Source organism: Ovis canadensis, chromosome 1, assembly GCF_042477335.2.
Source record: "Ovis canadensis isolate MfBH-ARS-UI-01 breed Bighorn chromosome 1, ARS-UI_OviCan_v2, whole genome shotgun sequence".
Taxonomy (NCBI): domain Eukaryota; kingdom Metazoa; phylum Chordata; class Mammalia; order Artiodactyla; family Bovidae; genus Ovis; species Ovis canadensis.
This window is the reverse complement of record NC_091245.1, coordinates 121,674,581-121,689,396: the sequence shown is the minus strand read 5'-3', so window position 1 is coordinate 121,689,396 and position 14,816 is coordinate 121,674,581. Positions and strand designations below refer to the sequence as shown.

The 14,816-nt window shown below is 40.5% G+C and overlaps 1 protein-coding gene across 2 annotated transcripts in view; it reads right to left on the bottom strand.

The window, feature by feature from the left end:
* Positions 1–222: 222 nt before the first annotated feature.
* Positions 223–14,816, bottom strand: part of TBX19 (T-box transcription factor 19) — a 33,867-nt gene continuing 19,273 nt past the window's right edge. Inside the window, exons 5-10 of one of the 2 annotated variants that reach the window (XM_069548811.1) lie at positions 13,603–13,664; positions 6,820–7,011; positions 4,509–4,644; positions 1,399–1,543; positions 918–1,038; positions 223–505 (exon numbers count right to left, since the gene is read on the bottom strand). In XM_069548811.1, coding sequence (XP_069404912.1) covers positions 964–1,038; positions 1,399–1,543; positions 4,509–4,644; positions 6,820–7,011; positions 13,603–13,664 — 610 coding nt within the window. In that variant the 3' untranslated portion in view covers positions 223–505; positions 918–963. Of the gene's footprint in view, positions 1,544–4,508; positions 4,645–6,819; positions 7,012–13,602; positions 13,665–14,816 lie in introns of both variants that reach the window. The other variant, XM_069548804.1, reaches the window with a different exon arrangement.

Below are 14,816 nucleotides of genomic sequence, written 5' to 3'. Positions count from 1 at the left end.
AGAGGAGGGGATCCAAGGACCAGAGTCGAGGAACAATCACCCTAGCCCACACCATCTCCTTACACAACCAATCACTGAGAAAGGGCTGCACTGCAAATGTAACACCCAGAGTGTCCCCGATCTCCCACTTTGACCCGCTGCCCATTCTGAGACATATATCTCTGAGCTCTGCCCCCCAGTGAGCTCTATAGCTGTCCTTTTCACATATGCACTTCACATCCATGCAGTTCAGCCAGAGTTTATTGGGCACCTCCTATAGGCAAGGCACAGAACCAGGTGCTGCTGTGGGGAACAGAGAAGAGAAGGCTGGGCCTTTCCCTCAAGGGGCTCACAATCTAGTGGAAGAGAGACACAGGTACTAAAAATACAAGGGAGCATGAGATGAGCTCTATAACAGAGGCAAAACCAGTGGGAAGGCACGGAACCCAGGCAGATCAAATGCTTGATGCAGCAGGTGATGCTCTGGTCAGTCCATGGGAGATAAGCAGGATTCACACAGGTGGAACTGAGCAGAGAAGGAAATTTCAGGCAGGAGAGAAGGTACAGAGGTGGGAAAGAACACTGAATGTTCACAAGATAGAGGCAGAACGTATGCCTTGACTGAAACAGAGGATGCTAAGGGGGTAACATGGAGATAAAGCTGGAGAAATGTTTTGAGGGCAGATGGCAGAGATCAACTTTGATCTGTAGGTGATGGTGAGTCATCCAAAGTTTCTGAGCCAAGGAGCAACATGATTTCATTTCCTCAGTTCTCAATGCTATAACATGTAATTAACTCTACTTCTGTTAACTTCACTCCATGGCCTTACACCCTCTCTTGGTCTCAAAGCAGAAGCTCTGTGGCTACACATACCTTTAGGACTGTACAAAGTTATGAAGCAGTAGCCTTAGGCTAGGTAAATTTTGAGCTCACTTACCAGCTTTACACTATGTCCACAGAACAGGAGGGGCAGCCTTCTAGAATCATTTGAGAGTAAGGGTCAGGGCACAAGGAAGGTACTCAACGAACTTTTGTTGCCTAAGCATGGCATGGATAAGCTGCAGAAAAAAATGGGAGCACAAAGAGAAAATGGTAGAGAGATGCAGGTGACAAAATTAGCGTCATCTAAACCAAACCGTTTCCTAGGAGGCTTCTGCTACAACCCACTTCATTGGGTGGGGAGACTCTGCAGTCTGACTCACTGGGATCAGTAGGTGATTCTTCTAAGAGCTCTACATCTAGCAGATTCTCTACTGACACCTTCACTAGGATCCTGCTTAACTATGCAGTGAGGAGGGAGAATGGTGCCCACCCCTACCTGGGCTACCCCAGCCTGTAAAGGAATGTGAAGCCACTGCTGTCCATGTGGACATGGCGATGCTGGTCAGCGAAGGCTCCCCCAGAACCTCCACACTAACCGAAGTGGGTGTCTGGGTGGAGACAGGCGAAGTCACAGCTGGGTTACCCAGGAGAAATGCTCCCGGGGAGTTGGCATGCACCTCTGAGCCCGACCCAGCAGGGCCCCCGCCACTGTTGTTGATGGTCCACAGGCATGGGTATGGGCTGCAGAAACACAGAGAGAGAGAGAGAGAGAGAGAGAGAGAGAATGGTGATGATACTCCCAGACAGGATTGCCTTCTGATTAGCACATACACAGTGCTGAGAGGGACACAAGTTAGAAAGACAGTATCTAGTCATGGCTTTATTTCCAGCTCTGACACACACTGGTCCCATTTCTGCAGAGAAGCAGCAAGATGTAGTAGAATAAGCATACAATTAGGTGTCCTGAGACCTGCATTTTGATGCTGGCCCTTGCCTCTAGCAAGTTGTTCAGTTTTAACACAGCATTTTATTTCTCTAGGCTTCCCTTGCTACCTGAGTAAATGTGCAGGGGAGTTGAAAGGAGGCTATTTGGGTAGTATAATCTGTGAGTAAGATCTCTCACTGGCCAAGAGAGGTGATGTGGCCTGATAACCAGGACAGAAAATCTAGGTTTAAATCCTAGCATTGCAGCTTATTAGCTCTGTGACTTTGTACAAATTATTTAATAGGTAAGCCTCAGCTTCCTTAGCTTCAAGATTTGGAGTGATAATTAAACATATCTTACTAAATATTTATATGAGGATTGAATAAGGAAATGAGTACGTGAAATCCAAAACACAGCACTCAGTAAATGGTGATTGTTATAATTAATTCTTTCATTCCAGGTTTCTACCCGTCAGTTCTGGTCCCTGGTAGAAAGGCAGTGAACTGGACCACTTTCTTAGACTTTTCTATCCAATATCACTGGGTCATGAACTTGACTGTACACTGAAATCATTTAGCAAATTAAAAACACTACTGACACATAGGTTCTACCCCCCAGAGATTCTGATCTAATTAGTCTGGCATGTAGTACCAGAATTTTTAAAGCTTTCCTGTTGACTGTGATGTGCAGCCAATTTTGCACCTTAACACAGAACCTGGATTAAAATGACTGCAGTCAACACAAGCAAAATAACTTCCAGTATTTTCATCATCACTTTTCAGAGTCCCTACTTTGCTTGATAATAGGCTCATTACCCAATGACAGTACTGAACACATTTTGCTTTTCTCTAGAAAAATATTTAGAGTCAGCAATGGGTTAAACATGCCACCGATGAAACCAGAGGTAGAAATGCCACCCTGCACTCTGCCATATTTCAGATTCACAGACCTCCTTGGACCATATGAAACCTGCAAAAACCTAGATAGGCCATGGGGGTTGTTGGGTTTTTTAGCCAGCTCAGCTTGCTGGGATTCTGTCCCCAATTCCCCAGTTTTCAAAAGAAATTCTTCTACAATAACAGTCAGAGACCCTTTCTGATGCTTCCTGGACTGATTCAAAAACCATGGGCTCTGAGTTACTTTATTTACTGTCTTAGCTTCAGGCAGTTTTTAGTGCCTCTGAGATTTAGTTTCTCCATCAGGAAAATAGGAATTTTAAAAGCAGCCTCATGGATGTCTTTGAATCCTATAAATGACTTACATAAAGGATCTAGTACAGAACTTGGCACATAATTATTTATCTAATAGCTTCAAGGACACCCTTTCCCTCACTTCCAACACAGCACAAATAAATGCATTTCACTGAGGTCTTCTAGTCAAGCACTGTCCGACAGAAATATAATGTGAGCCACAAATAATGAGGCTAAATTTTCAAGACACCACACTTGAGAAAAGAATAAAAAGAAACAAATGAACTTAATAATATTTTATGTAACTGAAAATATTTAAAATATTATCATTTTTACATGCATCAGTATAAACAATTATTAAGAATTTATTCTTTATTATCTACTGTCTTTAACATTCTGTGTGTTACAGCCCATCTCAGTTTGGACCAGTTGCATTACAAGAGTCCAGGAGCCAAAAGCAGTTGGGAGCTGTTGCCTTAACAGCACAGCACTAGATTGCTCAAGGGCCATAGCAACATCAACCTCAAAATCAAGATCACAGTTTACAGCAAGACCTGGAAGCTTGTTAAAAATGCAGAATCTTGGGCCCTAACCCAGACCTGTTAATCAGATTGTGCAGTTGAACAACATCCCAGGTGATTCTAATGCACATTAAAGAGTGAGGAGCATTGATGTGAATCAAAGTCCTATGACCCTCAAACTTGTTTAGACCTGCAAGTCATAAGTCATCTAACATCTCCCCCCAAAAAAGACAGGACATCTTTTAATCTTGAATTGCTTTTGGGACCTTCTCAAAACTCTGCCTAATTAAGTTGAACTTAACAGGACATGTATATATTGATACAATGTTATTGCTTACAGTATATATTATGCTCTTTTTAATTTTGGTGTTCACCATAACTCTACAGAGTGGCTCATATTATTGCCATGTTACAGATAAGAAAGTTTAAGCTTAGTGAGGCTAAGAAAATTTCCTAAAGTCACAGAGTCAATAAGTGAAACTGGGACTGAAGGCCACATTTGTCAGATTCCAGGCCCCTTTCCTTTCTACTCATCACACTGATTTCCAACACTCAGAACTGAATGCTGGTCTCTGGTATAAGAGTTATGCTATGGGTCCTACAAGATCCTCTCAGCCCTATTGCCTGGGTTGAGGCCCAGGGGCCCAAAATCTGTCCACCTGTTAGAATGAGTAGCTTGTGAGGATATAGACAATCTAGGGTCTTAAGGTTTCAGTGCATATTTGCACTTTTCCCTTTTAATTCCCTGATGTTCAGTATTTATTTGCTACCACCATTGTTCACAGTATTTCTTCCTGACTTGAGACAAATAATCTCAGGCCACAATATCTTTTCCCTCTTAAAAAAATACCAAAGTTACAAATGAAAAGACTACATGACTGAGTAGAGCTTTCTCACCATACTTTTTCCAGGGGCGAAGAGTTGACCTTGTTATTTTCACTTCTTAGTGGCTTAGAAGTCAGGACAAAAGCTTAGACCAAGGCACCCCAGGAAAAAAATATGAATTTGACGCCCCATGCTAAAAAGTAAACCTCCAAGAATAATGAGCAAGCTGTTTGTGTTGGTCTTACCTAGGCCCTGGATTGACTGGTCCGCTGGTGTGGGGTACAGACAGGATGCTGGCGTGGGGTGTGGAGGATAAGGAAGTCCAATTGTCAGCTCCAGAGAAAACTTGCAGATTATTGCTGGAGTTTTCTATCAAATTCACTTTGGGGAAATAACAACAGTTCAATTTATGAAGCATGGAAACTATAAAGATGGTGACCAATGACATTATCCTTGGTCAAAATACAACCATAGCTTGTGCCACACGTGCCAACTGTGTGTTGATACTTTCTGAAGGAAACAGGAGGGAGGAACTTAGGTTATTGAAGTTTATTGAATGTCAACTATATGTCAACCACATACTGAAAGTGAAAGTTTCTCAGTCATGTCCAACTCTTTGCGATCCAATGAACTATACAGTCCATGGAATTCTCCAGGCCAGAATATCGGAGTGGGTAGTGTTTCCCTTCTCCAGAGGATCTTCCCAACCCAGGTCTCCTGCATTGCAGGCAGATTCTTTACCAGCTGGGTCGTGTACTGTTCATCTTTAAATCTTTATAACAACTTCTCACCTCCATTTTATAGATGAGGCTCAGACAGGTGGGATGATTTTCCCTTTTTGACACAGATCTAACTCAGGTCACCATGCTTACATCCCCTTTAAAATGGGCCATGTCATCATCCCCTCAAAACAAGCCTAAGGCCACCAGTGCTTCAGATGAAATTTCTGAGGATCAGGACCTATTTTTCTCAGCAACCCCAGGGAGATTTAAACATTTCAGGAATAGTGTCTTCTATGTATTTGAATCTTCATTTGCACAAATGGTGCATAAATAATAGAGAGGAAGAAGGGAAGGAAGGAGGGGAAAGATAGGAAGAGGATTTCATGTACATCCCTGGCCAAGCCACTCCTTTTCATGGTGTAGCCCTCAGCCTCAACTCCTGCATCCACCACACTGCCTCCCTCCTTCTCCTCTCTTTTGCCAAACCATTCCTGGACAACCTAGGTACTCTCCGCCTTCTTTACCTTTGCTCATAGCACTCTCTCACATGGAATGCCCTTCACTTCTGCCTGTGTCCCATGTCATCCATCTTTCACCCCTGCCCACTCCAGCCATTATCCTTTTCTCCAAATCTCCAAATCTCAACTTAAGCATTAAGCCTCACTGCCCTTTTCTTTCATTCCCATAGCACCTTGGCTTGTGTGCTTTATAGAATGTTTCTCTAACTTTAATGTGCATAAGCATCACCTGGGGATTTCGTTAAACTGCAAACTCTTTCAGAAGGAGAACCTGAGAGTCTGTATTTCTAACAAGTTCCCGGGGAATGCTACAGGTCTGAGGACCACATTAGAGCTCTCACTATACTGTATTAAGATTAATTATATGTGTTTGCATAACCCTGAGATCCTCCAGGGAATAAATTAAACCTTAATCACCTTCCTTACCCCCCTGCCTAGAAGAGTGCCTGGTGCATAGGAAATACTCAGATGTGTTTTGTGTGCTGACCCCAGGAAAGAATCAAGAAGTAAATGAGAACCCTGCTCAGTTTCTGATATCATTAAGCTCCATTTTCTCCCTTCCTAGAAGCAGCTTGCTTCAAGGTTGCTGGGAGTTGCCAGCGATGGAGCACAGGGACAGGTAGCTGATGACCAGCAAAGTCATCTGCAGGTACAAAGCTCAGGATGTCCCTGGTATCCTAACACACTCCTCTGTCTCCCATACCATGAACTTTACTTGTTTCATTTAGTGTTAGTGTCCCCATATGAGAATAGAATCTCTGTGAGATGATTGGCGCTGTAATCTATTTTGTTCATGGACAAAACCTGGCACAAAGTCAACCCTTGATAAATATTTGCCAAATCAGACCAAAGCCTGGATGTAGAGTGAGCTAGCTTCCCAAAACTTCCTAATGGCTCTTCGAACTGGGCCCAATATTTTCTGGACTGAGCCATGTATTACAACTGTAGAAAAGAGTCATGTGAGGGCAATGAGCTGAGGGTCTCAGAACTCCATGACTTAACTTGGCTTTTAGAGATGCAGCCTGAAACTGCTTAGTACACCAGTGCCCTGGGAGGAGGACTTTCACACCCATTAGAAATTGGGAGACTGGTTGTCTCTCAGCTTTTGTAATTATTTGAAATAATTCTAAAACACTAATAATGCTATAACGACATAGTCAACTATTAGTATATAAACATCAAAATTTTAATATATAATAATATTACATATATTAGATAAGATGGAGTCTATCTTCAGATATTTACTTCTACTAGTTGTTTATCTACTCCTTACCACCATCCATACCCCCAAGGGTATTGTTAGCAGAATCACACACCTGAGGGAGAATGATTTCTATGCATGTACACAGAAGGGTAGGGAGCCTGCCGGTGGTGTCCTCGGATGCCAGGATAGTGCTCACAGCCATGGTGGGTGTGGGGAGCAGACAGAGGCAAAGGAGCAGTATACTGGTAACTGGTGTTTCCTGCAGTGCACACTCCCTCCGGATTGGAAAAGATCCAGCCTCCCACTGGAAGAGATAAGAGGAAGACACAGAGGAAGACTCTGTGAACTTCCACACCAAAAATCAGGTTACCAGCCACTTTGCATAGTTATATTTCTGTGTGAATGACAATGTCTACCTGTGTGGAGTTAGATACTACCACCTCTGCTGCTACTCCCCTTCCATGTTAGCAGCAAAGTTGGCTTCTTTGGAGATGGATGACAGGTCCTATCAAGTTTGGAAAATCTCTTAAGCAATGCTGGAATCACAGCTATATAAAATATTATTTGAATGTATAAGTTAATAGAAAATACAAAAGTTAAGTTGCTTCTGACTTAATTGGATTAAAAGTCAGTCCAAGAAGGAGGTGTTAGATGATATGTTAATCATTAATTAATAGCTACTAGGGAATGTTTAATTTGGTTACCCAGAAAGAATAGAGCCCTCCCTGTTTCTGCCAAGTGAGAAAATATCTTTATTTCTCGCTCCAAGCAAGAGGAGACATGATGCCTCCCATCACCATTCAACAAAAAGGATTCTGAAGGGAAAAAGAGGGAGATGGCTAGCACAAATTGATAAGAATCTTGCAAAACATTTTGGAAAACTGCAAAATATTTCACAGAAATGTGTTTGTGAAAGACCATCTCAATTGATGCAGAAAAAGCATATGACAAAATTTAATACCCTATCATAATAAAAGCATTCAATAAAGAATATAGGAAAATTGCCTCAACATAATAAAGGCCATATAGGACAAGCCCACAGTTAACACCATGCTGCTGCTGCTAAGTCACTTCAGTCATGTCTGACTCTGTGTGACCCCATAGATGGCAGCCCACCAGGCTGCCCCATCCCTGGGATTCTCCAGGCAAGAATACGAGTGGGTTGCCATTTCACCACCATACTCAATGGTAAAAAAACTGAAAGCTTTTCCTCCAAGATCATGAGCAGGACAAGAATATCCACTCTTACCATTTCCATTCAGCATTGTACTAGAAGCCCTGCTGCTGCTAAGTCACTTCAGTCATGTCCAACTCTTTGTGACCCCATAGACAGCAGCCCATCAGGCTCCCTGTCCCTGGGACTCTCCAGGCAAGAATACTGGAGTGGGTTGCCATTTCCTTCTCCAAGGCACGAGAGTGAAAAGTCAAAGTGAAGTCGCTCAGTCGTGTCCGACTCTTAGCAACCCCATGAACTGCAGCCCACCAGGCTCCTCCATCCATGGGGTTCTCCAGGCAAGAGTACTGGAGTGGGCTGCCATTGCCTTCTCCACTAGAAGCCCTAGTCAGAGCAATTAGGAATAAAGAAAAAGAAAGAAAGAAAAGGCATCCAAATTGGAAATGACGAAATAAAATTATCTCTGTTCATAGATGACACAATCTTATATGTAGAAAACTCTAAATACTCCACAAAAAACTTTTATAATAAACAAATTCAGCAGTTGCAGGATACAAAATCAACACACAAAAATCAGTTGCATTTCTATACACTAACAATGAACAATCCAAAAACTAACTAAGGAAACAATCCAATTTAGAATAGCACCACAGTTAATAAAGCACCTTGGAACAAAATATACCTACATGGCAAAGGCTCATACACTGAAAACTATAAAATATAGATGAAAGAAATTAAAGAAGATATAAATAAATGGAAAGACATCCTACATTCATGGATTGAAGGCTTAATATTATTAAAATGTTCATACTACCCAAAGAAATCTCTATCAAAATCCATAAGACACTTTTGTCAGAAACATAAAGCAATACTAAAATTCCGTGAAGTCGCTCAGTCGTGTCTGACTCTTTGCAACCCCTCCATCCATGGGATTCTCCAGGCAAGAATACTGGAGTGGGTTGCCATTTCCTTCTCCAATAAAATATAGATGAAAGAAATTGAAGAAGATATAAATAAATGGAAAGACATCCTATGTTCATGGATTGAAAGGCTTAGTATTATTAAAATGTTCATACTACCCAAAGAAATCTCTATCAAAATCCATAAGACACTTTTGTCAGAAACGTAAAGCAATACTAAAATTCATATAGATTCTCAAAGAACTCCAAATAGAACAATCCTGAGATATAAAAATAAAGCTGGAGGCCTCATAGTTTCTGATTTCAAAACACATTACAAAGCTACAATACAGTAAATAGTATGTGTTCAGTTGCCCATTTGTGTCTGACTCTTTGCAACCCCATGGACTGTAGCCTGCCAGGCTCCTCTGTCCATGGAATTTTCCAGGCAAGAATACTGGAGTGGGTTGCCATTTCCTATTTCAGGGGATCTTCCTGACCAGGGATCAAACTCAATCTCCTGTGTCTGCACTGACAGGCAGATAGTTTACCACTGAACCACCTAGGAAGCCCCTTAATTAGTATGGTGCTGGCATAATGACATATAGACCAATGGCAAAAAATAGATAGATAAATTCCACTTATATGGTCAAATAATCTTCAACAATGGTGCCATGACTACATGATGGGGAAAGGATAGTCTCTTCAGTGAACAGTATTAGAAATAAACTCGTATTACACCATATAAAAATTTTAACTTTAAATAAATAAATGTAAGACCTATAAAACTCCTATAAGAAATGCAGGGGAAAACTTCATGAAATTGGATTTGGCAATGATTTCTTAGATATGACACCAAAAGCACAGACAACAAAAGCAAAAATAAACAAACTACTTCAAACTTTAAAACTTTTGCACAGCAAAAGAAGCAATCAACAGAGTGAAAGGGAAATCTATAGGGTGGAAGAGAATATTGACAAACTATAAAACTATAAAAGGAATTAACATCTAGAACATGTAAAGATCTCTTATAACTCAACAATAAAACAACAAAAATCCTAATTAAAACAAGCAAAGGACAGACAGACATTTCTTCAAAGATATAAAAAAGTCAATATGTATATGAAAAGATGTTCAACATCAGTATTCATTAGCAAAACACAAATCAAAACAAGATATCACCTCATACTATTGAAGTGAAGTGAAGTCGCTCAGTTGTGTCCGACTCTTTGAGACCCTGTGAACTGTAGCCCACCAGCCTCCTCCATCCTTGGGATTCTTCAGGCAAGAATACTGGAGTGGGTTGCCATTTCCTTCTCCAGAGGAACTTCTCGACCCAGGGATCAAACCCAGGTCTCCCGCATTGCAGGCAGATGCTTTAACCTCTGAGCCACCAGGATGGCCATTATCCAAAAAAGATTAGGAAATAGTAAGTGTTGGTGAGAATGTGGAGAAATTGGAACCCTTGTGAACTGTTCATGGGGATGTAAAATGGTGCAACTGGCATGGAAAACACTATGGAGTTTCCCTAAAAAATTAAAAATAGAAGTACTGCATGATCCACCAATTTCATTTCTGGCTATATATCCAGGAGAATTAAAGACATTTGCACATTTATGTTCACTGCACCATTATTCACAGTTGCCAAGAGGTGTAAGTAACCTAAATGACCATCAACAGATTATGGGATAGGCAAATTTGGTATATACATGCAAGTGAATATTATTTCATCCTTAAAAAGAAGGAAATCCTGTCGTATGGTACTATATGGATGAGCCTTGAGGAACATTAGGATAAGCAGAAGCAGCCAGTCATAAAATATATATACCTAGCATGATTCCTCATACTAGGTATCTAAAGGCTATGGATACAGAGGTATAGAGTAGAATGGTGGTGGCCAAGGGCTTTGTGGGGAGGGAGATGTGAAGAGATGAAGTTTGGTGAGTATATGTAGTTTTAACATGCAGGAATTGGGGTAGAGGGGGCAATCAGGTGGTTCTGGGAATCTTTTGAACCAAAATGTGCATGTGATTGACAATATTGTACTATACATACAATTCTTGTGAAGGTGCATTTTATATTATGGTTTTAAGCCACAATAAAAAATGTAGTAAGTATTATGAGGAAAAGGCTTTACTTCAGGTGAATTCATGGGAAAGGACAGAGAGGCCCTAGAAAAAGAAGTACATCCTTTGGCCAACCATCTCTCAACTGAGGGGCCCACAGATAAAGATTCAGACAGGACCAGAAATGTTCTTAAGAATATTGACTAGGGATTGTCACCAACGCTTTTGTGATATGGAAATAGAACTTTTATTAAAACCATTTGCTTAATACTTTTTTTTTCTTTTTGAGAGTGCTTTATTCAAAAAGATCTAAGTCAGGTACTTTAAAACATATCAAAATGTTACAGAAATTCACAGTTCCCTACTGAGGACTTGTCAAGTTACATTAAGATATCTAAACACATCAGTTTATAAATTCAGAACCAAACATTGAACCAGGTCATGTACCATTGCTTGAAAAGCAAGTTATGATTAAGATAAAAGATACTTCACAAAGCTAAATCAAATGGGGAAACCCTTAAGAAACACTAGCAGTTATATACCAGAAACCAGCAGCTTGGAAAACAGGTCTGCGATCTGCTGGGGAGGCTCCACGGGTAAACTGAGTTTCTCCCTTTACAGCTGGTCCATGTCTAGCGCTCGGCTATAACACAGCGGGAGCTGTAACCTCCCATGACAGGGTTGCTGCTGCTGCTGCTAAGTCGCTTCAGTCGTGTCCGACTCTGTGCGACCCCAGAGACGGCAGCCCACTAGGCTCCCCCGTCCCTGGGATTCTCCAGGCAAGAACACTGGAGTAGGGTGCCATTTCCTTCTCCATGCTTAATACTTTTTAAGTATAAGTAAACAAATTGTACAGAATTCATATTACAAAATGTAGGTCAGTCATTCTCAATAAATCATTTTGTTATCTTCATTTTCTCTTTGTTGTATAGACATGTGGCACAAAGGATCACTATCTGAATGACAGAATCAAGATTCAGGTGCTCAGTAAGCAAAGCCAGGCAGAACCAGACTTTTATTCATGAAGTTTGCCACATATAAGGATGTTTACTGAGAAGATTGCAACACATGAACTTGAAACAGTGTGGTTCCACATGTGATCCTATCCTACGCAAAATAGCTTTTCATTCCAGGTCAGTTAAAAAGTGCTTTTCCTGGATAAATTGTTAGAAATGTGCCATCTCCCACAACTGAATCAGGAAGAAATAGAAAACATGAACAAATTGATTACCAACAATGAAATTTAATCAATAATCAAAAAACTCCCAACAAACAAAAGTTGAATTCTACCAAATGTTTTAAGAAGTAAACATCTATCCTTCTCAAACTATGCCAAAAACTGAAGAGGAAGGAATGCTTCTGAATGCATTCTATGAGGCCAGCATCACCATCATACCAAAACCAGACAACAGCACCACAAAAAGAAAGTTACAAAGCAAAACAAAAAATAACATTGCAGCACTACTTACAATAGCCAAGGAAATGAAGCAAACCACCAAGAGATAAATGAATAAAGAAGAATATATATATATATGTATATATATATATAAAGAATATATATATATATACACACACACATACAATGGAATATTATTCAGCCATAAAAAATAATCATGCCATTTTCAAAATCATGGATGGACTTAGAGGGTATTATACTAAGTGAAATAAGTCAGGTAGAAAAATATAAATACCATATGATTTCACTTATACATGGAATCTAAAAAACAAGCCACATGAACAGACATAACAAAACAGAACAGACTCATAGATATAGAGAACAAACAAGTAGTTACCAGATGGTGGGGAGGAAATAAATAGGTGAGGGAGATTAAGAGGTACAAAATTCCAGTCACAAAAGAGTCATGAGGATGAAACGTGCAGTATGGGGAATATAGTCAATAATATTGTAATAACTTTGTATGGTGACAGATGGTAACTAGACAAAGGAAAAAAAAAGACTTCTGAGAAAAGGTTTTTTTAAAGTTATTTTCTGAGAGTTGTTTCTCTTTATGTGGCTATACTGCCACTTCTGTAATGAAAAATGCAGCGAACTTTAGGGGAAGGAGGGAGTAAAGAATTTCATAGCTGGAAAACTGCAGAAGGGATCTTAGCAAACCATTATACTCTAAATTAAAGGGTATCTCAGACACTGATGCTACAGCCCTTGGATTACTGCTGCAGCTTTAGAGGACTTGCTCCACTGTGGAGCCTCCTCTCTGATCTGAGACATGGAGAGGGTGGCACCCTATCAGGTGCATCCAGTCCACCTGCAGAATTCCAGGTATATGACTCCACTAATACTGTAGCTTTCCAGTCAACAAATACAGAAGTTCCTTCATGTGCAAAGCTGTGGCCTTTCTGAGGCGTGGCAATGGTGATAAACTCAAAAACCAGAAAGTACTAAGAAAAAGGAAACCCTGAAGCAGGAGTGGAGTATCAGGGTAAAGCCTAGAACCAGAATGCACTTTGATGAGCTCTTTAGCTTCCCTGACACAAAAATGGGAGTCAAAGAAATCCACTATTTCCATTTTTCTCTCCTGCCTTGGATTTGTGTACACTCCCCCAGGAGCAGTGGTTCTCTCTGGGAATTCTTGAAAGGGCATATACTTGTCTTGAGTGGAAGAAATAACTGTTGGGTCTTGATAGAATATTGGAAACAAGCCTGAAGCAGTCATGACAGGTAAAAAGTCTGAGCATGGTGGAGATGCTCCTAGTGTAGCCCCAGGCCCCTCCTATCCAGGGTTCACCCAACTCACAGTGAGAATAGGTCACATGCTGGCTTTCAGACATAGCTTCTGGAATATCCTTGAGGTGGTTCCTGAAAGAGCAATGAAAGTGCACCATAGCTGTCCAGCTTACCATTCACATCCAGCATCAAGTACACCCAAGATTGTCTTTGGAGAGCAATAAATTTCTTGAAATAAGAAAATAAAACACTTTTTTCCCCTCAAACTACTATCTTTCCCCCATTCTCCTCCTACTTTATGTTCTTGTGCAATTGCTCTTTGAATTGCAACTTTATAGTCAATCCAATTTACCTTATTTACATCTATCACTATGCAGCTTGATCTTACTGATTTGTGGTTAGTGTTTCTGCTTGCCAAAATTCAAGCAATGATTACAGCAGCTAAGATTTGCATAGAACTTCAGGGCACAGTCACATCTGTGACATGCTAGGTCCACCAATTATCCTATGATAGAATATTACTACATGCTTTCGCAGATTTAGAAAATGGGTCCCAGAAAAGCAAACTGACTTATGCAAGTCAGGAAATGGTAAAGCCAGGACTCAAAAGCCAGGATCTCTCTCTCTCTCAAAGTCTTAAATATTTTTATTATATGACTTTTCTTATCTGAAAAAAGGCATTTCTTCTACATCATCAAAATTAAGTCAAATATTGACAGGACAGACCCCTGTGACACATTATTATAAATACCTGTCCGTTAGTATAGAGCCTTTATGATGAAAAGGAAAGATTAGAAAGTTATAGGAATTAGTGTAAAGATTTGAAACAGAAACAACAAAATCCCAACACTTCAAAGGAAATCATTCACAACCCCCAGAAGTCTCTGACTTCTGAAAGACATGAGCCTCTCACATTTATGAATTACTCACCTTTCCTAGGTGAAATCTAGCTTTAAAAAATTTTTTGAAATTGTACTACTCAGACAACTGTGGTAAAGGAAGATTGAATTATTTAAAATTTAAATCACTTAGTTTTTTTTTAATGTGATTATATTAGTTTTAAGAATCTATCATAAGACAGGGCAGATAAAACATGGCCAGTTCCAGGTCCTCCTGTTGTTTAGCTGCTAAGTCGTGTCCAACTCCTTGTGACCCCATAGACTGTAGCCCACGAGGCTCCTCTGCCCATGGGATTTCCCAGGCAAGAATACTGGAGTCGGTTGTCATTTCCTTCTCCAGGGAATCTTCCTGACTCAGGGAACAAATCACAGTACCTGCATTGGC